Raw genomic sequence first — 27,895 nt, 5'->3', positions numbered from 1 at the left:
TATTTTTTTGTTAATGAGAAAGATAGGAGGAGAGAAGGAAGAGCCAGACATCACTCTGGTACATATACTGCCAAGGGTTGAACTCAGGACCTCATACTTGAGAGTCCAATGCTTTATACACTGCGCTACCTCCTGGACCATGAGATTTATTTTCTGTTAAAGTAAGAGTAAAGATGGAGTAGTGTTTAATTAGGGGAATCAACTTAATGTTTATTTTTCCTTTTATTTATTTATTTATTTTTAAATTTCTTTATTGGGGAATTAATGTTTTACAGTCGACAGTAAATACAATAGTTTCTACATGCATAACATTTGCCAGTTTCCATATAACAATACAACCCCCACTAGGTCCTTTATCATCCTTTTTGGACCTGTTCACCCCCCACCCCCCCCAATTTTTCCTTTCATTTCTAATTGATGAAGTCTGCAGATGTGATCATGGGATTAACAAATTTGTGATCAGTGGGTCAGACGGTAGCGCAGCGGGTTAAGCACAGGTGGCACAAAGTGCAAGGACTGACTTAAGGATCCCGGTTCGAGCCCCCGGATCCCCACCTGCAGAGGAGTCACTTCAGAGGCGGTGAAGCAGGTTTGCAGGTGTCCATCTTTCTCTCCCCCTCTCTGTCTTCCCCTCCTCTCTCCATTTCTCTCTGTCCTATCCAACAACAATGACATCAATAACAGCAGCAATAATAACCACAACAATAATAAAACAACAAGGGCAACAAAAGGGGAAAAACAGCCTCCAGGAGCAGTGGATTGTAGTGCAGGCACTGAGCCCTAGTGATAACCCTGGAGGCAAAAAAATTGTGATCAGACACATTTGTTGCTGTTTCAATGTTTGACCACCCTATAGTTAGATTTGAAGTAAAAGAAAATTCAGATTTGGAGGAAGGTAGTTTAACAGTAAACGGATTAAGAGATGTGTAGACTTTGGGACTTGATGAATAAATAGGCTGGAGTTAGTTTGACTGCTCCCTCTCTCTCTCTCTCTCTCTCTCTCTATATATATATATATATATATATATATATATATATATATATATAAGTTAGCCAGCCTGACTCAGTTTAGATGATTCTAATTTTGCTGGCAACATCCAAGGCATCATAGTCACAGATAGTTTTCTAATAGGTTAAGAACCTAAAAGGGAGGGAGTTGGGTGGTAACGCAGCGGGTTCAGCACGCATGGCGCAAAGTTCAAGGACCAGCATAAGGATCCCTGTTTGAGCCCCCGGCTCCCCACCTTCAGGGGAGTCGCTTCACAGGCGGTGAAGCACGCTTTCAGGTGTCTTATCTTTCTCTCCCCCTCTGTCTTCCCCATCTCTCTCCATTTCTCTCTGTCCTATCCAACAACGACAACATCAAGAACAACAACTACAACAACAATAAAACAAGGTCAACAAAAGGGAATAAATAAATACTAAAAAAATTAAAAAAAACAACAACGAAAAAAACCTCAAAGGGAGGGGGCCGGGCGGTAGCACAGTAGGTTAAGCGCACAAGGACCAGTGTAGGGATCCTGGTTCCAGTCCCTGGCTCCCCACCTGTAGGGGGTCGCTTCACAAGCGGTGAAGCAGGTCTGTAGATGTCTTTCTCTCCCCCTCTCTGTCTTCTCCTCCTCTCTCAATTTCTCTCTATCCTATCCAACAATACCGACAGCAATGGCAACAACAGTAACAATAAGAATGGTAAACATGGTTAACAAAAGGGAAAAAATGGCCTCCGGGAGCAGTGGATTAGTAGTGCAGGCACTGAGTCCTGGCAATAACCCTGGAGGCAAAATAAATAAATAATTAAAAAAAAAAACCCTAAAAGGGTAGGAAAATCAGGACAGTGATCTGTTTCATTTTAGTGATTATTTTTTCTTTTTTAAAAATTAATTCATTGATTGTACCAAAGTGCTGCTTTGATTGTACCAAAGCACTGGTTTGTAGTGGTGATGGGAGTTCCAGTGACTTCTGGTGCATAACTGTTATGCTATTATGCTATCCCCTGCCCATGATTATAGTGAATGAATATTTTCATCCCTCTAGTTGAGAATATGCCCTGTTGTTTCGTTGGTGGATAACAGCTAGATTGGACTTTGCCTGTATGAATATGTTAACCAATAGTTTTCCTTAATTTTGTAACTAGCATGAACAAATTTCTAGTTCCATTTGGATGCTAAGTTTTATCCAGGGGATATATTTTGAGAGTCTTACCTTATAAGTAAGTTACTTTGTCTTCTTTTAAAAAATTTTTTTTTAATATTTACTTATTTATTCCCTTTTGTTGCCCTTCTTTTATTGTTGTAGTTATTGTTATTGTTATTGATGTCTTTGTTGTTGGATAGGACAGAGAGAAATGGTGAGGGGAGAGGCAGACAGAGAGGGAGAGACAAAGACAGACACCTGCAGACCTGCTTCACCGCCTGTGTGCTTAACCTGCTGCGCTACCGCCGACTCCTGTTACTTTGTCTTCTAAACAACTTAATTTTTGGCAGTAGTATACTTGTTGCTCACGACCTCTTCGGTGAATTTTTTACTTACTGTATTATACAGCTAGCATGAGGGATACTACTACTTTAGTCCATAGTACTTTGCTAAGTATGGCAAAACAGTGTTGAGACTTGGTTGATACCATGAGGACATTTTAAGTCCCTTTTGAACAGCTGAATTTTTCACTCGTTTTACTAGTTAGCTTTAGAAAGTTTGTGCTTGTATAGATGCGAGGAAAGAGTTCCAGCAGAAGATAAAAAGTCTTTAGGGGAGAATGTTGAAATTTCATGTAATTCTATTTAGTAATATTGAGAATGTTCACCAATTTTACTTTAAGTGCCTGCAGTGTATTCATTTCATTTTTTTTTCCCCTTTTGTCACTGAGGCTTCACCACTTGGGATTAACTTTCCATATAGATAGATAGGTGGACCACAGCACTGTAGCTTCCTCTGTTGCCATAGAACCTTCCAGGTCTACAGGGTATCTGGAACCTAGTTCAAGTATGTGGTAAAGGCGGATACCCTTCCAGGTGAACTATCCAGAAAAGAGATTTGTTTGTTCTTTATTTGGTGCTTTCTGAGCTGAGGGGAACATTGATCTATATGCCATTTTTATATATATGTCTATTAAATATATATAAATATTATATATTTATATGTCTGGATATTTATAAGTCATCTGGAAATCTAACTGGTAGATCTGGAGCAGGGTCTGACCTTCTTGTTTTTATTTTTTATTTTTTAATTTTTTATAATCTTTATTTATAAAAAGGAAACACTGACAAGAACCATAGGGTAAGAGGGGTACAACTCCACACAATTCCCACCACCAGAACTCTGTATCCCATCCCCTCCCCTGATAGCTTTCCTGTTCTTTAACCCTCTGGGAGTATGGACCCAGGGTCATTATGGGGATGGGGTGCAGAAGGTGGAAGGTCTGGCTTCTGTAATTGCTTCCCTGATGAACCTGGGTGTTGACAGGTTGATCCATACTCCCAGCCTCTTTCTCTTTCTCTAGTGGAACGGGTCTCTGGGGAAGCGGAGCTCCAGGACACATTGGTGCGGTTGTTTGTCCAGGGAAGTCTGGTTGGCATCATGCTAGCATCTGGAACCTGGTGGCTGAAAGAAGAGTTAATATATAAAGCCAAACAAATTGTTGACTAATCATGAACCTAAAGGCTGGATTCGTGCAGATGAAGATTTGGGGGATCTCCGTTTTGTAGATAGTAGGCCTATTTTAGGTATATTCCAAACACTATAGTAGTTTTTTTTCTTTTCTTTTAATATTCTATCTTCCACCTGAGGAAGATGGGTTCTGAAATTGGGGCAGCTTGGAACGTTCCTACTCATAAACACAGAATGTGAGCTCAGATCTACAGGGATGCAGAGGTCACATAGGCTCCTAAGCTGAATATGGGCCCCAGATAACATCAAATCGATGGGATTTACAGTCCACAATATTTATACACCTTTCCCATATTTGGGCGCTACTCTCTTTCCTGATCTAGCTTTCTGGTCCTTTTTCCAGCCATGACATCATCTCCCCAGACAATAACTTGGGTCCAACTGCATATCAGATGTCAGGCTCAAAAATAAATAAATAAATAAATAAACAAATAAAAACTGCTTCTCTGACAGACATAGAAAATGCTTATAATGCTTCTTGTCAGGCTACACAATGAGGGGTCAGAGTTCAGAGTAGCAAAGGGGTTCATGTTATATAAAATAGGTTTTCTTTATGGCCCAGTGGCGCAAGATTTAATAATTTTAAAACATGGACTTCATTGTAATTGTTGAGTGAAATACAAGCTTTTTAAAGCAAAAAGAAAAAAACGGGCATAATTTTTCATATGAATCTGTTTTGGTCAGTGGAATGGTGAAGAAATAGAATAGTCTCATTATAGGTTGTGTTTCATCCTGATATGTATGTATATGTGAGTGCTAATAATGAACTTGTTTTATGGTGATGATAACAAGGCAGAGATTCTGCTCTCTTCAGACTGGTGGAAAGAGCAGAAAGTCTGTAAGTGCCTGCTGCTGGAGTCATTTGAGATTTATATGCCCTTAATTGTCACATTCTTAAAAGCAGTGATCAGGATGGGGAGGGAGATGATTCAACAGGTTGAAAAGTAGGATTTTCAGGGGCTGATGGTAGTGTGCCTGGTTGAGTGCACACATTACCATGCGAATAGTCTAGGGTTCAAACCCCCAGTCTCCGTGTGTGTGTGTGTGGCTTCATGAGTGGTGAAGCAGTGCTACAGGTGTCTCTATTTCTCCCTCTATAACTCCCCATCCCTTCTCAATTTCTCTCTGTTCAGATAAAATAAATACATACTCAAAAAAATAAAAAGGGATTTCCAAGTGTGAGACCCTGGTTTCAATGGGATTTTCAAGTGTGAGATCACTGGGTTCAATATATATAGTAGACTTTTCGATATGTTCATAAAAACAATTAACATTTAGAACCAAAAATTATGCTATCAAATTTGGATAACATAAAGTCTATAAAATTGAGTTATTACATTGTTTGCATATTTGTGTGGGTAATATTTATTTATTCCCTTTTGTTGCCCTTGTTTTTTTTTATTGTTGTAGTTATTGATGTCGTTGTTGCATAGGACGGAAATGAAGAGAGGAGGGGAAGACAGGGGGAGAGAAAGATAGACACCTGCAGACCTGCTTCACTGCTTGTGAAGTGACTAGGCCCTGCAGGTGGGGAGCCAGGGGCTTGAACCAGGATCCTTAAGCCAGTCCTTGCGCTTTGTGCCACGTGCGCTTAACCCGCTGCGCTACTGCCCAACATCCAGCATTTATTTTGGATATAGACAGTGCAGCTGGTTAAGCACACATGGCACAAAGTGTAAGCACTGGCGCAAAGGATCCCGGCTTTGAGTCCCTGGCCCCCCACCACAAGGGGGGGTCGCTTCACAAGCAGTGAAGGTGTCTGTTCTTTTCTCACCTTCTCTGTTTTCCCCTCTTCTCTAGCTTTCTCTCTGTCCTATCCAACAATAACGACAACATAATAATAAAACAAGGGCAACAAAAAGGGAAAAAAATAGCCTCCAGGAGCAGTGGATTCTGAACCCCAGCAATAACTCTAGAGGCAAAAAAAAGAAGAAGAAGAAGAAGAAGAAAGAAAAAAAAGTAACAGAGGAATGTAAAGGAACTTCAAATTGCCTTTATTCCTCTTGTTGGGAGAACATTTGGAAAATATTATAAAATCACTTTGCTTATCCAAATGGGTCAATCAGGACACTTACATTTCTTGAATGTCTCTTAACAAGGCTAAGTGTTGGGATTGGGAGATGGGTCACCTAATGCAATAGAGCACACTCTTTACCATCCCATTTGAGCCCTTAGCCAGCGCATGGAAGCACCATGCAAGGAGGGCGCTCCACAAGTGGTGAAGCAGTGAGTGCTGTGGTGCCTCCCTCATTCATTCATTCATTCATTCATTCATTCATTCATTCATTCATACACCCCTCCCTCCCTCCCTTTTTCTGTCCCTCCCTCCCTCCTCTCTCTCTCTCTCTCCATCTCTCCCTCCCTCTTACCTTTTATCTGGGGAAACAAAAGTCTGCCTTTGGGGTGGAGTCTCATGGGCACAAAGACCCACTGAAGCCCTGGCAGAGAGAAAAAGAAAGTAGAGTGTGTATTCGGGAAACTAAGGGTCTACACTAGCTCACCTCTTCATGATGCGTTATCACCGTGGACACAAATGCCTAGGAGTTCAAAGATGGAAAGAATCAGGCTGTATATGCGCTCTCAACTTTTTAAATGTAACATATGCTTTGGGGGATTTCTTTTCTTTCCTCTTCTGTCTCTTTATAGTGCTTCTTATCACCTACTAATTTATGACTATTATTTCTAGGGACTGGAGAGACTTGATTTTTCTCTTAAGCAGTTCAAGCTAAGACTGTGATTTGTACTCATCTGTTTAAACAAATTCTACTGCATCCAGAATTTTTGGATGCCACTGTATAGTTGCTGAACGATGAAAAAAGACCCCCCCCCTTTTTTTCCCCAGAACTGTTTTGGGCAAACCTGAGAAATAATTTGGATACTTTCTGTGACAGCTGTCATATACATCCAAGATTATTTTAATAACCAAGATGAAATCCTGCCTTTGGGAGTTTTCTTTTTTTTTGTTTTTTTTGTTTTGTTGGGGGGACACTTAGATCTATATCTGAGTCAGGTATAGTTAAGAGCACTGTTTTTAGAAACTTTAATCCATTACTAACTGCATTACTAACTCCATTACTAGTTCTGTATGTCTCAACTTCCTCATTTGTAGACATGATAATAACATGTATTCCATTTTCATGAAAGGAAGAGACAGAGGAAGAGAGAGACTTACCATTCAGAACACTGCTGGCATTATAGCGGTCCAGAAATTGAGTAAGAGACCTCTAGAGTCTTGGGCATGAAAGTCTGGTGTATTGCTATCTGCTGACTGCACCTGTCAGATTTGTTATCAGACGTTAAGTTAGTTAATGTGTGTAAAGTGAATGCTATGTGCCATATAGTTGTTAGCCAGTTATTAATATCTTTCAAAGTGTTAAGAAATTATATGTAATCGATTAATATTGACTACTTGGATTAAAACATATCTTTTTGCTTTAGGTATATTAACTATTACCTTTTTCTCATTATTTTGTTTACATTTTTGAAGGTTTCCCAATGAGTGGATCATGATGACCGTATTGTAGGGACTTGCCATAGTATGGCTGCTTCCCGATCTACTCGCGTTACAAGATCAACAGTGGGGTTAAACGGCTTGGATGAATCTTTTTGTGGTAGAACTTTAAGGAATCGTAGCATTGCTCACCCTGAAGAAATCTCTTCTCATTCTCAAGTACGATCTAGATCACCAAAGAAGAGACCAGAGCCTGTGCAAATTCACAAAGGAAGTAATAATGGAAGAACTACTGATTTAAAACAGCAGAGTACTCGAGAATCATGGGTAAGCCCTAGGAAAAGAGGACTTTCTTCTTCTGAAAAAGATAACCTAGAAAGGCAGGCTATTGAAAATTGTGAGAGAAGGCAAACTGAACCTGTTTCTCCAGTTTTAAAAAGAATTAAGCGTTGTCTTAGATCTGAAGCACCAAACAGTTCGGAAGAAGATTCACCTATAAAATCGAACAAGGAGTCAGTAGAACAGAGGAGTTCAGTAGTGGACAATGATGCAGATATTCAAGGGACTAAACGAGCTTGTCGATGTCTTATACTGGATGATTGTGAGAAAAGGGAAATTAAAAAGGTGAATATCAGTGAGGAAGAGTCACTTAATTCTGCTGTGGTTGAAGAAATCACAGGCTACTTGACTGTCAATGGTGACTCACCTGTTGTAAACTGTGATGACTGTCAGCCTGATGGGAACACTAAACAAAATAGCACTGGCTCCTGTGTGTTGCAGGAAAAATCAGTAGCTGAAAATGGGGATTCAGACACTCACACATCAAAGTTCCTTGATAGTAGGAAGGAAGACGGTTATGTAGACCATAACGTGCCTTGCACAAATTCAGAAGTGCAGGTCAAATTGGAGGACCACAAAGCAGTAACTGCCTGCCTTCCTGTGGAACATGCTAATCAGCTGGCTACTGCACCAGCTGCAGGCCACTTCTCTGAAAGTCAGTCCTCTGTAAGGGATTCTGAGGAGGAAGTAGATGTGGTGGGAGATAGCGCCTCAAAAGAGCAGTGTAATGAAAACACCAGTGACTCTTTGGACACATGTCTTAACAGCATGCCGGTTTCTGGAGAAACAGAACTATCATCTGTTCTAGACTGTACTTCAGCTCAAACAATGTCTTTATCAGAACCTCAAGAACATCGATATACTCTGAGAATTTCACCACGAAGGGCACCCCCCACCAGAGGTAGTCCTAGTAAACACAGTTCTCCTTGCAGAGAAAATGGACAACTAGAGGAGAATAATCTTAGTTCCAATGAAACAAGCGCAGTGGTTAGTGATAATGTGAGTGAGTCTGTCACAGATCCTGATGAGATTTCTCAGAATGAAAAGAGAGTATGTTGTGACTCTGAAAATTATGGGATTGAAGGACTAAATAAGCCATCCACAGAGGCGAGACTCAATGTTGGACATTTGCCACCTGCCAAAGAGAGTGCCAATCTGCACATTACAGAAGAGGAAGATGATGATCCTGATGTTTATTACTTTGAATCAGATCATGTGGCACTGAAACACAACAAAGAGTATGTGTAAATATGGTAACCATGAATTCTGCTTTGTTTATTATTCCCCACGTTTGTATCTTTTCATCAATGTCTATTTATAGCATTTTATTTATAGTTTAAATTGATACTTTTTAACTGAAAATTTGAGTTTATTATAATAATTTTCTCTGCACTTGAAATCCAAAAAGCAGAAAAATGTAGAACTCTGCTTACTCAGTCTTTTTAATCTATAAATGGGAATATCATTAGGTATCACATTAATTAATAGGACTTACATTAATAGGACTTCATGAAGTATCTATACCTTATAGAAAGAATTTGCACCCACTCAATCCTGTTTCAAGTAGGCTACGTCCCTCCCTCTTTTCTCCCTTTCTTTTCAATCACAGAAACAGGAGAGTCAAAAAGAGAGAAAAAGAGACGCCATAGTAGTACCACTCCATTGGTTGTGAGACATCCTGTTGTGCATGGTGTTCTAATGTGGTCCTTGCATGGCAGAGTGTTGCTTTAATGGGCGAACTGTCTCCAGGCTCCCAATACATCATCTTTGACTGTTCTGATTTGGAGTAGTTGGTATTAGTCTTATTACTGTGCTAACTAGCTACATATTCTAATTAGCATATTAATAAAAGTGCTGTATAGTTTACATGGGCATTTGAGACAGTTTGTTCAGAATTCTGGATTAGAGGAGACTATATTTTTGAAATATTTTCAGTGAGGGTATAATGGTGGCACACCTGATAAAGCGTACACATTACCATGTGCGAGGACCCAGTGTTAAGCCTCAGCCCCCACCGTCATTTATGGGATGGGGCTTCATGAGTGGTGGAGCAGTGTTGCAGGTGTCTCTTTCCCTGTCTGTTTAAATTGATGAGGGAAAAAAAGCAAGAAAGGAAACAACGGGGAGGGGAAGATTGCTGTGAGCAGTGGAGTCACAGCAATAACCTATGATAACCCTATGGCATATGTATATATTCTTTTTCCAGTTCTTCAGCTGGCAAAATAGTTCACTTGAAGAGTGCCATGTGTATAAGCCTGGCCCCACCTCAGTCTTTACTGTAAAAGAAAACGGAAGACTTCATTGTTTACATTTTTCATACCTTAGCTTAGATTTTCTTTGACATTCTGCTTAGTAGCAATTGAATTGGAACTGGCTTAGTAATTTCGAAAGGAACTGTTAATAGATAGTGCTGATCATAAATAGGCAACAATAGTAAAGACAAATATATACGCACATATTATATGTGTGTATATATATCCCCATATTAATCACCTTTACTCCTGTGCTGTAGTTTTGGATTACTATTACAGTGAGGTTATTTTTTCACCCCTACCCTCACAGTCAGATTATAATGGCTATGTACAAGTACTGATCAAAGAACCTTTGTAATGTTTTCATTGTGACAATTGCCAGAGTCTGTTATGTGTCAGATTAAACTATCATTTTGATTGGGAAACAATTTTTTTTTTTTGCCATTTATGGTTCAGATTTGCATATGACACATTGGCTTCTTTTTTTTTTTTTTTTTTTCAAACACATTGGCTTCTTAACACAGGTCTCCTCTGAATATTTTCTCTGTTTTATGTACCTATGTATGTGAGTGAGGGGAGGAGAGAGAACTAGACCATCGCGCCCTTGCACACCTGACTGGGGGCTAAACTCAGGGCTTCCTGTATGACAGACGGTTCAATGCTTTATCTGCTGTTCAACCTCCTGGGCCTGTATTTTAATACTGAGCTTAGCAGTGAGGTCATTTTTATCAGAGCCTTTTATTAATTTATTTTATAAAACTTAGCAGCACTTTCTTGAATTTGAAATGTTTGAGGTCAATTTGATATGGAAGAATATTTCAGAATTGAGGACTGGGGCTGGGTGGTGGTGCATCTGGTTGAATGCACATGTTATAATGCACAGGGACCTGGGTTCAAGCCCCCAGTCCCCATCTGCAGGAGGAAAGCTTCAAGAATGGTGAAGCAGTGCTGCAGGTTGCCTCTCTGTCTCTCCCTCTCTGTCTCCCTTTTCCTCTCTATTTCTGGCTGTCTCTGTCCAATAAATAAATAAATAGGGATAATAAGAAATTAACAACAAAAAGAAGTGAGGCTTTTAATTTGAAATAAATTAGGTTTACTGTTAATGTTACCAGTTTTTAGGGGTAGAATTATGTCTTCAGATACAAGAATATTGCATGTGTCTTAGAAATAGAAAAACATAAGAGATGTTCATTGTAACAAATGACTGCCTATTAAAACTATTCTTTGATTTTTATTGGTTCTTTGGCCAAAGAAGTGCTCTCAAGACTTAGCTGGTTATTACTGATGATAGAAATACTTTCTCATAAATCATTGTTACCTTTTTTTGGGTACGGTCTCTCCTACTGATGATTCCAAAAGGTGATGTCTTTTTAGAACAGATATCTCTGAATAGTTCCATAATTCAAGCCATTGAGAATAAGAACAATATAGTGTCTTGTCTCTGTAGGATATAGTCATTTGGAATTTGGATGGCAGTTGCTTTATTAAGATAGTATTCTCCAAGGGATGCCTTACTGGGTTACTTTGGACAAAAATGGAAACCACTCCTTGTTTCACTTGAAGAAAATTAATTAATTCTAATGAGAGACTAGAACACTGGCTAATGGTGGTGCTGGGAATTGAACCTGGGACTTTGAAGTCTAGGCAGGAAAGTTTTGTTGCATCATTATTATACTGTCCCCCCATGCCAAGATAGACCTGCAGGGCGTAGAATCAAGGACCTCATGCATATAAGTCCAGTACCCCTCTCCTCCCCTCCTCTCTTCCTTTTTTTAACCAGAGCAGCTCTGTCTTATGGTGGTGCGGGGGATTGAGCCTGGGACATTCAGGTAGGAGAGTCTCTTTGCATAACCATTATGCTATCTACCCCGCCCAATAAATCCTGTATTCTACCACTGAGATATCTCCCTGACATAACATTTTCCTACCACTGGAGGCAAGTTATGATAATAAGAATAAAAGTGAGCATCTTGATTGATTGGTATTGTTAGTGATAATCTAATGAAAATTGTTGAAATGTGTGGCCCTGTCAGAAGTAATCTCTTCCAATGAAGCTTTTATTCCTGTTATTTTTATGCTTAGAGCTAAGAGATGGTAGGATGTAATAATTGACTTTTTATTTTAAACCTAAGATGTTGTCATTAAAAATATATCATGAAGTTCTGGGAAATAGTTTTCACTTGGTGGAACACATATTTTACCATGTGTCAGAACAACTCAGGTTCAGATCCTCAGCTGTCATATGGGAGCACCTGGAGAAAATCTCGTGAGCAGTGCTGCAGTCTCTCTGCCTCCGTCTTCCACTGTCTACTAGGGGGAGGGGTAAAGACTGTAGGAGCAGTGGAACTAGGTAGGCACGGAGCCCCAGTGATAACCTTGGCGATAATGAAGAAAAAATAAGGTATTATGATATATATATATATATCTTAAAACTTTTTTGTTTTATTTACTTATTTATTATTGGATGGAGACTGAGAAATTGAGAAGAGAGGGAGAGAGACAGAGAGATACCTGCAACACTGCTTCACCACTCATGAAGCTTTCCCCATGCAGGTGGGGACCAGGGGCTTGAACCTGGATCCTTGTGTACTGTAATGTGTGCACTTAACCAGGTGCGCCACTGCCTGGCCCCAATATATATAATTTTTAATAGAGTGGCGGAGATAGTAAAAGAGACTACAGCACCAAGCTTCCTTCAGTATGTTGGGGATCAGCCTTGAACCTGGGTCGCATACATGCAAAACAGCACACTGCCCAAGTGAGCTATATAGCCGACCCTCAGCAAACATTTTACCTCTTCTTTCATGCTGGAGAAGTCGTCTGGATAGCTTCTGAAATGGGCACTATTGGCTAGTCTATATATAAGTATGTCAGTGGAGAATGAGTCCTTCTTGATAAAAATAGCTTATTAATGGAAAACACTGAGCATAACATAGTTCTTTACTGGAGTCAAGAGGACTCAAGTTTTTTTTATTTCAGTGATGATTCTTTTTCTAAATTAACACTGATTGTTTAATCAGCTGTTTTCTAGTATTTAGTCTATAACCTGTCCTTTGCATGAGTATCATATGTAAGGTCACCCAATCACCTGTAAATGTTTAAATTGTCCCATGAGAACAACTGCCTTGTAAATCATTATTTCCACAATAAAACAATAAAAGGAAAAGAAAAGCATTGTGTATAGCGTCCTGGCCTTAGACCTGACTCATGGTAACTAGACCATATGCCAGAGAAACTAACCTGTATACATTACATCATGGATACTTTTCATTTCCTCTCTCGATGACATCCCTTTTCTCTAGCATTATAAGCCTACATTGTGTGTATGTGTGTTTATTTTTCAAATGGGAAAGTTGACTATAAGCCAACAACTTAAAAGACTATCTTTTTCTTCTGATCAGATTCTACCTATGATTTTTTTTTTTTTTTTTTGGTTAGCTGTGCCTTCTCAAAGATTTGAAGAAGGAAAATTAAAAACTATATACTTTATCTCAAATCTCCCTGATACTCAAAGTTGATAGATTCTGTTGAAGTGTTAGGTAACATTTATTTATTTATTTATTATTAATTTTTCTAAGTAGCTAGAGTGACTGAAATCATGTACCTGGCTATATATATGTCGACCTTTCTGTTTTGGAATTTACTCTTGTCTAGTTTTGAACCTAAAGTACTGAAACTGATTTAAGCCTTCAAGGCCTGGCTGTAGGGAGAGCAGGCATGGAAGATGTGAGGACTTTCGTTTTAATGTTAAAAGCATTATTCATTACACAGTGGCAATAACTGGAAAATAAAATTTCAAATCAAAATGTGACTTGGCCAACTACCTCTGAATTCTGAGTTGTATTAGTATATATGTTTATATTTCAAGAAAAATCGCATTTAAAGAACTTTGCATAACTTCACTTAAGGACCTGATAACCTTTCATGAACAAATAGGATGATGAAAGTCAGATTTAGGGTCTCTGGGTCCTTGAAGTCTTAAAAAAACAAAAAAAAAACCCTCATTGATAGTATTACTGATGTTCATACCAGTTAATTTCTCTAGATACTGAAAGTAAAATATTAGATAGTTATTGCTTATCTAAGAGTATACTTGTGCATTCTTCAGGTAAGAATCTTATTTTTATTCCATATTTAAGAATATTTACAATAACTAGTTTTATACTTGGTTCTCTGAAATACTAGACATCTTTTTATTGTACCATGCTTCTGATGAGTCTTTTGGTATCTTAGTCCCAGAAACTGGATAAAGAAAGTATCAGTTCTAGTATATTCGCTTTCTGTAAGACTTTCTGCTGTTTGTCAAAGTAAATCCTTTCAAGGGAACAGAAAATTCCAGGACTAGGATGGATTTTGCTTAGAAAGTACTAGAGTTAAAATAGCCCTAGTCAAATAACTTTCCTTGTAATGTGTTTCATATTTGCAGAGTAAATTATCTAGGTCTTCATGTAATATGTATAATGATTCAAAAGTAGATAACCTACATATTACTATAGACTTCCCATGTTCTGATTCAGAAATAAGGCTTTTAGGTTATTTAAAGTATCATCTAAATATCTGGTAGAAGTGGGATTAGAACTTTTATATTATAATTTGTAGTCTGCACTGCTCTTGATTACTTCATTGAATAAAGACTTATTTCATGGACTTTCAGGTTTATGTGTTGAGAACTTTGATAGAGTACATCTTGGGTATTTACTTTTCAAAAATTGTGAACCCAAGTTTGAACTCTGTAATTATAGTCATGATTATCTGATTTTGTGTGTCAGAATCAACATTATAGGTGAGTAATCTTAACTATTTACTGAGTGAAATATTTTCATGTTCATTTTTTTTAAACTGGATCACAAGCTCATTATTTTATTTTGTTTACCAGATCATTGCTCACCTGGCTTGTGGTGGTGTGGGGGATTGAACCTAGGACTTTGGAGCTTCAGGCATGAGAGTCTGTATAACCATTATGCTACCTACTTCCCCCCATTTTTTTTTCCATGTTCATTGTTTTAAAGAAATTTTCTAACTGAAGAATCATTGCCATGTACAGCTGAGGTCTAAACTTCTATCTGCAGTGTTACTTTAAATAGAGGATTTGGATAACATGCAAAAATACTTTGGTTGGGAATCAGACTACATTTCAAGTCAGAAATTACTAGGAAAGACTTACTTGGCATACCTTTTCAATTTATTAAAAGTCTGAAATAGGCTGGCTCCAATGTTAGGCCAAAAGATTGTTGAGAGGAGATTAATTGTCATATATAAAGTTTTTGTACATGAAATAAGCTATTGCCTGGTCAAAATATGTAGCTAATTTTTTTTTTTTTCTTTCTAGTACTAACAAACTATTTCAGTCAGTATGAAAGCTTTCTAAAAGTCTACTGTAGTTCAAGTGTGCTTATACCCAAGGTTAATTTAACATTTTCTTCTTGATTTAGAATCATCTTTGTCAGCAGTTGTGTGGAGATACTTTTTTTTTCACTGCCAGCAGCATAGGTCTGTTTTCACCTACGTTAAATAATTTGAGCTTCTCTGCTTTTTTTTTTTTTTTTTTAAAGATTTTATTTATTTATGAGAAAGATGGGAAGAGAAAGAACCAGATATCACTCTGGCACATGTGCTGCCAGGGATCGAACTCGGGACCTCATGCTTGAGAATCCAAAGCTTTATCACTGTGCCACCATCCCTTCTTCCTTTTTTTTTAAAGATAGAGGCAGAGGAGTAATAAAGGAGTCCAGCATTGGAATTTCATTAAGTAAGTGCAGTGGGGGCCCCACTCGGACCGGGGTCGCTCGCACACATGACAAAGCAGCCCCCATCCCAGTGAGCTACTTTGCCAACTCTGCTTTCTGTGTTCTTGTAATTTGACTGTAAATTCTGTGGCTTCTTGTAATTTTATCTTTGTGGTGGTATTCATTAGTCACTTATGCTGTCATGATGCTTTCCAACAACTTTACTCTGGTGATTGGTACTTTTTGGTTTTCTTTAAACTTGGGAATCAGAATAACAAAGTTTATTTAAATGTCATAATTTTTGAGTGATGCTCTGAAGTTCTTTGCTCTTTGTGAGCATACGTAAGCATTAGCACAGGGACTTTTGTTTCAGTTCTGTTTTTTATTTGCTTGTTTTTTGGTTTGGAAACTGTGATTTTAAGTGTCCAGATACCTAATTCTTTTCTTTTTTTTAATATTTATTTTATTTATTCCCTTTTGTTGCCCTTGTTGTTTTATTGTTGTAGCTATTATTGTTGTTGTCGTTGTTGGATAGGACAGAGAGAAATGGAGAGAGGAGGGGAAGACAGAGAAGAGGAGAGAAAGATAGACACCTGCAGACCTGCTTCACCACCTGTGAAGCGACTCCCCTGCAGGTGGGGAGCCGGGGTTCGAACCGGGATCCTTATGCCGGTCCTTGTGCTTTGCGCCACGTGCGCTTAACCCGCTGCGCTACAGCCCGACTCCCAGATACCTAATTCTGAATAGAAGAGCAGTAGTTGTTTCTTTTTTATATGGCAATAAATACATAGCAACAAAAATCATCTGAAATAACTATTTGAGACTAATTGAAACAGCCTCTGGTAACAGAATTAATTTCAATATTTTGTAGTCAGCTCAAAATTGTTGCGTACTACTCAGACTATACCATGCATACTATTTCTGTAATGACTAGTGTATATATAGGTACAATGTATAGTAAATGAAAATATGTCTATTTGACTTTTTTTTTTTTTTTAAAACCAGAGCACTGCTCAGCTCTGCTTTATGGTGGTGCAGGGGATTAAACCTGGGACCTTGGAGCCTCAGGCTTATGAGTCTCTTTGCATAACCATTATGCTATCTACCCTGCCCAACTTTCTACTTTATTTTAAAAATAATTAATTTATTTTGGATTTATTTTTGTACTTTGTATTAATATCTGTATTTTCAGCAGGCTCTGTTTAACCCTACCCTCGTCCCCTCTCCTCCTTCCCCTCCCCACTCCTCTCTCCTCTCACATAAAGAGAGAAATTGAGAAGTAAAGGGGAGATAGAGAGGGAAAGAGAAGGAGACATCTGTAGTACTGCTTCACTTGTGACACTTGTTACAGGTGGGGGACTGGAGACTTGAACTAGCACACTGGAATATGTGCACTCAATTAGATGTTCCACCTCCTGACTGCAGTATTTTCTTCTATTACTATCTATTGATTTATTTTGGCACTGGGGCCTCACACACACAATTCTACTACTCCAGGGCTGATTTTTTTTGTTGTTCCCATTAATAGGAAGGAGACCACAGCACTGCATCACCATCTGTGGAGCTTTCTTTTGTGCCATGATGCTCCCATGTGGTGCTGAGTCTTGAACCCAGTAAGTACTTCAGGTATGGTACAATGTGTAATCGGGTGAACTATTTCTCCGCCATACCACTATTCCTTCTACACCGTTAGGGTAAGGTACAATTTGTCTCTTATTTATTCATTCATTCATTTTTTTTTTTTTGCCTCCAGGGTTATTGCTGTCACTGGGAATCCTCCTAGTGGCCATTTGAGAGGGGGAGGGAAGATAGGGAGAGAAAGACGCCTACAAACCTGCTTAACCACTCGTGAAGGACTCCTTGCAGGTGGAGAGCAGGGGCTGGAGCCTGGATCCTTTCGTGGGACCTTGTGCTTTGTACTATGTTCACTTTACTGGATGCACCACCATGCCGTGCCTTCTTTGATTCCAATATAGAGACATTTGTGAAGTGGTTAGAGGAAACTAAGTTGTTTAGAATACTCTCAGTACTTAAATTCTCTGTAGTATATGCAGTCCTAATTTTCACAGCAAGTAATCTTTGCAAGACATACTTTGTTTGGATTGAGGGTCTGAATCTTGTTCTTTTTCAAAAATGTTATTTATTTTGATAAGTAGCTAGTTTGCTTGATAATGAGTTTGAATTTGTATTAACAATCTATTCTTCACCTCTAGGGAGAAGCTCAGAGTAACCTATATTCTGGGTCTAGTTGATGGCATGGCCTTTGTTGATGGAATGACCTTTCTGTTGTTTCCATTGGTAAAAGGTTTTAAGGGGCTGCATGGTGGCCCACCTGGTTGGGAACATACATTATATATAGTGTGCACGGACCCAGATTCAAGCCCCTGGTCTCCACCTGCAAGAAAGAAGCTTCACTAGTGGCGAAATAGTGCTGCAGATGTCTTTCTCCCTTTTCTATCTCCCCTTCCCTCTCAGTTTTTCTCAGTCCTGTCAAATAAATATTCAGAGGGAAAAAAGTTTTTAACTCTGAAATCCGAAAGGCTTTCAGCCTCATGAAAGCATTAGTAATTGCTTTGTGTATTTGATGCTCTTTGCTTGGTCTTGTAGAATCCCATGCTTCACACATGCACTTTCAGATTCAACCACACCCCTAGGGAACCGCCACACCTTTTCACCTTTCCATTTTGTTTCTGTCTTTGGTGCTGTATCCCACAAACTGTAGGTTCCTCAGCTTCATGAAATGTTTTCCAGTCTATGTGGTTAGCAGTGCCCTTCCCTTTTCTGTTTCTGATAGTATCACCTTGTAGGAAACGAGTGTTGTGGGCTGGGCAGTGTGACACGCCTGGTGTGCAAGGACCCAGGTTTGAGTCCCCACTCTTCCACCAGTAGGGGGACTCTTAATGAGCGATGAAGCAGGTCTGCAGGCGTCTCTCCCCATATCCCCTCTCTCCCCCTATCCTCGTACTATTTTTTGTCTTATCAAATAGAAAAAAAGAAAAAATGGCCAGCTAGAACAGTGGATTCATAGGTTAGCTGTCAGGCCCCTTCAGCAACCCTGGTAGTAATAATTAGGGAAGGAAAAAAAGTGTCCCCATAGGACTTGCCTCACTTGTCCTCTCATAGGCCACTTATGGCACTGAACATTTTGTGGTTGACATTTCTACTTTTCCCTCTGTCCTAATACAGCTATTCTGTGAGCTGGGGATTTAGAATAGAGTTATAACTTAATGGGACAAAATCTTCTGTTAAGAATATCTTTAGGGGGGCGGGCGGTAGCGCAGCGAGTTAAACACACATGGCGCAAAACGCAAGGACAGGCACAAGGATCCTCGTTTGAGCCCCAGGCTCCCTACCTGCAGGGGGTGGCTTCACAAGCAGTGAAGCAGGTCTGCAGATGTCTGTCTTTCTCTCCCCCTCTTTGTCTTTCCCTCCTCTCTTGATTTCTCTCTGTCCTATCTAACAACAGCTATAACAACAATAACAAAAATGGGGAAAATGGCCTCTGGGAGCAGCACAGGCACTGAGCCCCAGTCATAACTCTGGAGGCATAAATAAATAAATAAATAAATAAGTAAATAAATAAATAAATACGTCTTTGTCTTCTGTTTCTTGGTCGTGTGGAAAATGGAACTCAGACTTGTGTTTTAGTACCTGCCCTTAGGGTTAAAGCAGTTTTGTGTTCTGTTTGATTCAGTTTGTGCCTTGCCTAACACCCAGAGTCTAATATTCTAGGCTTTGAAATAAGCAGGTATATAGGTTTCTCTTTATTTGTTAATTCAGAATTTTAAAGTTGTTTTTTTTTTTTGATAGAAGATTGATCTTTCTATCTGGGAAGATGAAAAAAAAAACTGACATGCTAGTTTCTATCTCTGTTCAGAATATCATTAAAGCCTTTATAATCATCCTTTATTTTCACAGCAGGTGAATAGGAGAACATTTGTGAGTTACTGAATCTGTAGCTCTTACGTAGTCTTCTGTGTTTTAAACCCATCATAGAGAGGAAGCACAACACTTTTGTTGCACCTGGTAATCTTTAATATGTGTATTCTATTCCAATAAGAGTAATTTGTGCACAAACTTGTTTATGTCTCACGCACGAACTCAGTAGTTGGCAAAAAGTAGAAATATCAACTTGATTTAAATGATGGTGTAGGTAGAGGAAATTAAGGCATTTTTCTCTCCCAAATTGTTTTAAACTGGCAAATTGTAGAGTGAAATTTTCTTTTGTTTAAAATGGCCTGATTTATATTTGAGGAACAGTCAACTTCATGTAGTTTTTGTTGTGTTCAAAATGTAATCGTACACACACACACACACACACACACAGTTTGGAGACTTGTTTCCTTCTAGTGCATAGATGTGTGTATCCACACATATATTGATTGACTCATCTGATGGCAATTTTTTTCTTTATCCCTTTCTTACAGTATATTTAAATTAGTTAAATGCTCTTTCTCTCTAGTTTTTTTTAATTGTGTTTAATCAGAATGTTCAGAGGACAATCAAGTTGTTCTTTCACAGTAGCAAATTATAATCAATAGCTTCTTTGCTTTTCAGTTGTGTATGTGTGCTTTAATACAAATCTGATGGATAAAACAAAGGCCTTGAGCACATGAAACTGCTGAGTAGAATTATCCCAGAAATGTCCTTTACCATTTTGAAATCCAATTAAAATTATGTATTATATTTAGTTGTCATATCTCTGTATCCTTGAGTCTAGGGTAGGACTTCATAAGCTTTTTCTTTTCATGTGGTGCCAGAAGGGGAGGGCATTGTGCCCATGCAGTACCAAGGAGTTACCTCCATGGCCCAGCTTCCCAATTCTGTATGGTGTTGGGGGAGAGGGGCGGGCACAGCATGGAGATCTGATGGTGCTGTCCATGGTGCTCCCATGTGGTACTGGGAATTGTGCTTGTTTAGTCTTCTGACTCATCTCCTGACTCCATGTACTCTTTTCTTAAAAGGCTGTGGAGTAAATATTTTGTGCTTCAAGGCTTATGTAATCTGCATTACAACCACTGTGCTTTGTCCTAACTTGAAAGCAGCCATAGACAGTATGTAAACAGAGAAGTCTGTTTTTAATAATACTTTATATGTAAAAATAGACAGACCATAGGCTTAGATCCTTTATTTAGATCAACTTTGTATTTTTTTGTTTGTAATGACAGTTTGAAAAATGAAGCCAGTTGTTGGGGGGGGGGGGCAGACTGTCTTTCACTCTGAATTTCAAAATCGACTTTATTGTTAACTTTTTACAAAGGGTTACAACCCTCAAATTAATTTTTATATTAGAAATAGAAATATGTTTTTGAAAAATTGTTCAATTGAAATTAAAATAATTTTCTGCTTCTCTATCATACATAATATTGCTTCCTAGAAATTGGACAATAACATTAGGTTATTTTTTCTCTTTAACATAAATTGTGTATTCATAGAAGTGAATAGCGAACTCAAGGACTTGGATGATGAATGTAGTGAAAATGACTTAGAGGCTTGAGTTTGTTTTAGCTGATAATCCTGTAACCCAAAAGCTATATCTTACAGTGAAGATATGAAATACAAATAAAATCAATAATTTTTGCCACAGGTAAGCTTGTTGCTCTTAGTATTGGATTTAGTTTTAGAAATAAATAAGTTTGATGGAATTAATATAGTTTTCTTTATAGGAAAGCTCTGCCTATACTTGCATTTATATAAAGGTATAGTTTCAAAGTCATTCTGTTCTTTTACTTGGTATAGTGAGGCAAAAGTGAAAGCAGCATATTTTACAAGAATTGAAGAGTTCCAGGTATTTTGATGCTTGAATTTCCTTTGTAAATATCTGTATGAACACCTATGGCTATTACCTCCTACCCTACCACACTTAGTTGGCTTTAACAGAAAGTTTTCCTTCAGGTTGTACAGTTAGCACAAATTACTTTGTGCGTTGGCCTTTTATGTCCTAAAAAGGCAAGTTGATTTCCTGTTTTTGCATAGTTACAATGCTCTTTTGGAGATTTTAATATCTGAGACAGTTTGATCATTCTCACATTATACGTACCCTTTAAATGTTTGATGTATATCTTGGCAAAGTAATTTTCTGTAAAGATATTCATACCTGTCTTATAAATTTATTGTTCAGATAGTTATTACATGTGAAATCCAACAAAGTCTAGCATATACTATCTTTGTATCTCAGAGGAAAGCTGAATATAGTAGTATTTTCTGACCAGATCAGGACAGGTAAAATGATTTATTTCCCCCTATTAATTTGCCCTCAAGTTGGAATACTCTTTTTACTTTTTGCTGGAGAATTTCAAACATACTAAAAATAGACTAGTACGATGGACCCTCACTTCAGATCAGTCAGGTTGGTTGATTGGGGTCTCTCTCTCTTTCTCTTTTTCTCTCTCTCTCTTTCTCTTGCCTGTTATACCTAAGTAACATGCCTGGTCTATCTTGGTAATTGCTAAAGTCTTTAATATAGGGCCATTTTCTCTTATTTATCAATGAAAGAATCTTGCCTGAATCAGTTTCCATTTTATTTTAGAGATGAGTTGGCCAAGTGGGTGGGACTGAAAATAAGAGTTGTTTGTCTTGCTGGGTGTGTGTGTGTGTGTGTCTCCTCACTTTATTATGATTCCTTCTCTGTGTATAGGGATGGATATACAGGTAATCTGCTAGTAGTATTTTTGAGTAGTGTAGGAACTATTAAGTCAAATTAGGTGGAATAAAAGACTGTAATTCACTATTTTCTTAACATTTTAATTTATTCTGAACCTTAAATCTTTTGCCAGTGTTTATCTGTCCAACTCATAATTGTTTTATTTTGGTTATAGAGAAGAAAAATGGGAGTTGAAAAGTTTTGATTTGCCTTCCCTCTATTGGTATTAAAGTCTTCTAAATAATTTATGCATAGTAAAAATTGATAAAATTCACTATTTTTCTAAAAGTGACTTTTCATCCCGGTTTCAGTAACTGACTGCAGCAGTTTTCAAACCTCCTTTCCTTTTTCTGTAACTCAGTTCTGCTTTGTGCAGTATTGTCCACAGTGGTTTGGTAAACGTTTACTGTAAAAGCAACAATGATCTCTTAATTGTTTTTATATTGATGATACAGAGGTTTTCAGCTCCTGTTTGAAACAGGAGCCGATCATGTTATAAGAAATGATAAATCAGTGGTTAACTAGTGGGGTAGGAGCTTTGAAGGTGAGATATGATAGGAGTATTGTAGAAAGGGAAGGTTATATACAAGCAATGATACTCAGGTCATTACCAGCATCCTAAGATTGATCGTGGGTAAGTCTGTCTGATAAAAATAGCATAGGCGGGCTTTGTACACTGCCTACTCCTCAAAGCAAAAAGGAGATTCAGCGAAAGTGAATTTAGACTTATTATACCACTTGCTTGTTCACGGTTCTTAGCTGTTTTCTCTTGCTTGAGAGGACTTTTACCCTTTGTTGTGAACCATTTCTGCCTTAATAAATATTTCATCAGTGCTTAGCTATGCACTTAAGAACAATATAAAGATGTTTTAGTCAGGAAAGGAAGTATTTTGACAAAGAATGTCAACATTGCAGTGCTGTCATGACTATGGACCTCAAAGCTGGATTGTTTAACATTTCAGATTTCTATGACTTTGCTGATTTCTTAAAGATTCAGTATACTTTTTGTTGTTGCTGGGGCTTCATTGCTTTGGACTGATTGTTTCTGACACAGAGAGAAAGAGTGATAGAGGAAAGGATAACCAAGGCACTAAAGCTTTCTCCAGTGCAGTTGGTGGGAGTCAGGCTTGACCCTGGTTGGTGTATAAGGGAAAACAGACATTCTCCTAAGTGAGTTTTCTTACTAGCCCCTCAAATATACTTTTTATTTTCTCTCAACCTTACTGACTACATAGAACATCTATACAATCATTTGTTCATTCAAAAAATATTTTACTAATATCTGCATGCTAGAAAACTAGGCCAAAAACTTTAAGAACTTAAGTAACTTATCTAAAGCAGAGAGATGTTAAGAAAATTGTTTTCAGAATGTGTTTGAATATGCAAGCTTTGTGCTAACACTTTTTAGCATTTGTAGTGGAAAATACATGAAACTAGACACTGGGCGGCAAGACAAGCCAGTTCTAATCAACGAGGATATATGTGTGTGCACACATCATAGTGACTGGCAGTAGATTTGTACAGGTGAAATTGTGATTAACTGCTAAGTGGGCCCTTGTAGTAGGGAGGGCAGTGGAAAATAATCTGTAAATTCTTTCTTCCTTAAAATTGTTTCATACTTAAGATTCTTTGCTTTAAATGCCGAGTGTTAAAAATAATTGAGGCTTGTTGACTAGAAAATAGACTTCCTTTAAAAAGGGAGTATGATAGAATAAATGAGAATCATGAGCCCCTAAATTTAATCCTGAATTATGTGACCATTCCGTAATGCTGGAGGCACGAAAGTTTTATCAGATTCTTCCAACAAACTACAGCACAAGGACTGAGTTTGGTGGTCCCTTCTGCTGCTGAAATCTTAGGGTTTTATTTTATCTTTATTTTCAGCTTAATGACTCTTAAGTGTTGAAAAGTCCATGATATCTTATTTTCTGTACTTATGCAGGTTCAAGAATTAAAAAACACAGGGGAATAAGGCTTTGCTTTCTCTAACTGATATTTTCTGATTAGGTACTTCGTAACTCAGGAAGACCTCATTTATTCGCAGTAATATTTTAACTAAACTCTTTCAGGTAACTTTAAAAAATGTGTGACTTCATAGTAGATCATGGCTTGAACTCAGTTTTTATTTATTATCATTACTAGAAAATTTTAGTGAGATATTTTTCTTTTGTCTCTGTAGTTATCAGAGACTGTTACAGACGATTGCTGTACTCGAGGCTCAACGATCTCAAGCAGTCCAGGATCTTGAAAGTTTAGGCAGATACCAGAGAGAAGCACTAAAAAATCCCATTGGATTTGTGGAAAAACTCCAAAAGAAGGTATATATTGAGTTCGTTGTAAGGTTTATTGAGGTGTACTTAGTAATAACTTATTCTTTTATATTTATATGGTAACGTACTCCTTAAATGTTTTTTTTTTTTTTCCTGTAACTACCTATACTGCTGAAGGTAAGGTATTTATTTTTTATTACAAATGAGAGAGTTTCATGAGACAGAGCAAGACATACCAGAACACTACTCTAATCTGATACATGTGGCCCTGGGGGTCAAACTGGGAACCTCAGGGATACAGAGTTGGTGCCTGCCCGTTGAGCATCTCCCCCCCCCCCCCCAGCAGCATTTTTTCTTCCCTGGAATTGCCACCTGGCCCTGGCACTTGCCTGATTCTAACACTTCTGGTAGACTCTTGTCTATCCCTTATTTTCTTTCTTTTCTCCCCATTTCTTGATAGAGCATAGGAGACAAGAGAGGGAGAAAGAGAGACAGACATAGCACAGCACCATCTCACCACTCTCAGAGCTTTCCCTTTGTGTGGGTGGTCCTACCATGTGGAGCTGGGGACCTGGAGCTGAGTCCTCTCACATGGCCAAGTGTGTGCTCTATCAGGTTAGCTGTTACCTGGTGTCAGGTGGACATTTTTTTTGGAACTTGGCACCTTAATCCTAGCCTTCTATTTATTTATTTATTTATTTATTTATTTATTTATTCTGTTACTTTCCCTTCTTGGAGTGCTTATCCTCTCTACCTATCCAATAATTCAGAATTTAATAACTTCTTTAGTTTTGAGCTGCTTTCTTAGCTCTGAACAGAGATACCGAGATTAAAAATAATTATAAGAGCGAAAGCTATTTTATATATCTTTAAAAGTTATGATTGCAGGGGTGGGCTAAGTGGCGGCATGCACGTGGTTGAGCACATGTCACAATGCACAAGGATCGGGGATCAAGCCTCCGGTCCCCACCTGGTCTCTCTCTCTCTATCCACCTTCCTCTCAATTTCTGGCTGTCTCTATTCAATGAATAAATAAAGATAATAAAAAAAAAATAAATAAAGCTATGATTGCCAAATCTGTGACTTTGTTTTTTTTGTGGGTCGGAGGCCTCTTCCCTTTTCATCCCACTGAGGGAGGACACAGCGGGGGAGAGTGAGCCTGAGTGAGTGCTCTCACATGCGCACCCAGAGCACCAAGGTTGTGTGCGGCTCTAAAGTTTTCTTTAGGAATTCATTCACTAATCATAGAGAAGAAATGTGAGAGAGAAAAAATGCACCAGAGTATTGCAGTAGTACATGCAGTGCTGGGGATTAAACTTGGAAACTCATGCTTCGTAGTCTGACACCCTTTCTGTTATGCCACTTCCCCAGCTGTGTGACTCTCTTTTTAGTGTGGAAATTGTTTCTGTTTTCCTTAAATTAGAATACTAATGTTTAGCAGTTAACCACTTCAATATAAGGCAGGTTTTAACAATATTTTTGGTTATGTAATCATGGATAATCTAGAAGTGTATTTATGATATGTGTTTTTTGAGTCATGTAATCACTGGTTTTGTTCAATATATTTTGGAGGTATAATATTAGTCAAATCATATGAGGAGATTAAAACTAAAAAATTCTGCAGTATTGACAACTTCAGTATTGTTGTGAATCACCTGTGTTTTAATGAGTATTATGTAGTATAAAAGACACTGAGAGAACTTATTTGCATGTATTCTATTATTTGGATATCTTTCTTTTTAAAAAACATTTTTGTTTATTTATTATTGGATAGGGACAGAGAGAAATTGAGATGGGGACGGAGAGATAGAGAGGAAGAGAGACAGAGAGGCACCTGCAGCCCTGCTTCACCACTCGTGAAGCTTTCCCTCCTGCAGGTGGGAACTAGGCTTGAAGCTGGGTCCTTGCACATTGAAATGTATGTGCTTAACCAGGTGTGCCACAGCCTGTCCCCTTGGATAGCTTTCTATATCTGTGCCTTATTTTAAAAAAAAAACTTTTTTAAACGATTTTAATTATTTATTAATGAGAAAGATAGGAGGAGAAAGGGGCCGGGTGGTGGTGTACCTGGTTGAGCAAACATGATACAATGTGCAAACCCCTAGTCCCTACCTGCAGGGGAAGGCTTCACAAGCGGTGGAGCAGGGCTGCAGTTGTCTGTCTCTCTCTCTCTTCCTCTACCTCCCCCTTACCTCTCAATCAGGCTGTCTCTATCCAATAAATAAATAAAGATAATAATAAAAATATAGGAGGAGAGAAAGAGAATCAGACACCATTCTTGTACATGAGCTCCCTGGGATTGAACTCGGGACCTTAGGCTTTAGAGTCGTCCAATCCTTTATCCACTGTGCCACCTCCCGGACCATCCTACCTCTCTCTCTCCTATATTTGCTAGAACCAGGGCCATGCACATACTTTATCATTAGAGACAAGAGGAAAGGGAAACACGATGACACTGAAGCTTTCTCTGTTGCCTTAGCACACCACATGTGATTCCAGGGCTTGAACCCAGGTCATATATGTGTGACAATGTAAGGTAGACTTTCTCTCTGTGGCCAGTTGCTTGGATTGGCCAGTTGCATGCAGCTCATCTGTAGCATATTTCAGTGTTAAAGCTTGAGCCTGTATCCTGTGTTCTCATATATATTCTTAAACAAGCAAAAAGAATGCATTTATTAATGTAAGAATACAAGAAGGGGGGAAGGAGGAGGAAGGGAATTCAAGTCCAGTTACCTACTCAGCATGCCACCTCCCAAGCTGTAGACAATTTGCCTATTTTCTTTGAGTTCATCGTGTTAGTTACACTGTTGGCATGTGAGTTATTTTAGCTCATATATATGGTTAGCTTTCTTTGGTATTACCAAGTTGAAAGTATTGTAAACATATATCTGCTACTTTAATCTGTTGTGAGCATTTTAGTCATCTGTCAGTCCTTCAGTCTATCCTTATTTGTTGTTTCAAAAATGGAATGTACTGTATCTCAAAGTTGCTCACAACTTTTTTTCTTTGTTTTTGTAAGGTGAAACTTATGTGCAGTTAAATTCACAAATCTTAATTGTGCCATTCTGAGTTTGATGACTACATATATTTTAGTAGTCTAAAGACCTCTAAAATATAAAGATAGACACACCTGAAGACCTGTTTCACCGCTTTTGAAGCGACTCCCCTGCAGGTGGGGAGCCGGAGGCTCGAACCGGGATCCTTCTTCCGGTCCTTGTGCTTTGTGTCACCTGCATTTAACCCACTGTGCTACTGCCCGACTCCCTTTGTAGTAATTTTTTAAGGTTGGTTAGAAGTATAGACTGAAAATAATTCATTGTTTTATGTATAAATCAGGAACATGGAGATAAATTTCATTTTAGTTAAGCACATTTTACATTTATTAGAGATAAAACCTTTCTTTGCTATTCATGTTTAGAAATGTGTACACCATGTTTATATAGTTCAGTTTTAGAGTTCCATCTAAAATAGTACTTTTGCTTTGATAAGTTAATTACTTATATTTACCATTTTAGTATTCAAACTGTATTAACTTTAATACCTATTGGATT

At 38.3% G+C, this 27,895-nt stretch overlaps 1 protein-coding gene across 7 annotated transcripts in view; it reads left to right on the top strand.

The window, feature by feature from the left end:
- Nucleotides 1-27,895, top strand: part of ZZZ3 (zinc finger ZZ-type containing 3) — an 86,290-nt gene that overhangs the window by 34,528 nt on the left and 23,867 nt on the right. For 6 of the 7 annotated variants that reach the window (XM_016193000.2, XM_060202207.1, XM_060202206.1 and 3 more), the window contains 2 exons: nucleotides 7,151-8,691; nucleotides 24,254-24,392. In XM_016193000.2, coding sequence (XP_016048486.2) covers nucleotides 7,202-8,691; nucleotides 24,254-24,392 — 1,629 coding nt within the window. In that variant the 5' untranslated portion in view covers nucleotides 7,151-7,201. The remainder of the gene's footprint in view (nucleotides 1-7,150; nucleotides 8,692-24,253; nucleotides 24,393-27,895) is intronic. The other variant, XM_060202209.1, reaches the window with a different exon arrangement.

The sequence above is a fragment of the Erinaceus europaeus genome, chromosome 11, assembly GCF_950295315.1.
Source record: "Erinaceus europaeus chromosome 11, mEriEur2.1, whole genome shotgun sequence".
NCBI lineage: Eukaryota > Metazoa > Chordata > Mammalia > Eulipotyphla > Erinaceidae > Erinaceus > Erinaceus europaeus.
Note: the sequence above shows the minus strand (reverse complement) of the source record. Positions and strands in the feature narration are given on the sequence as shown.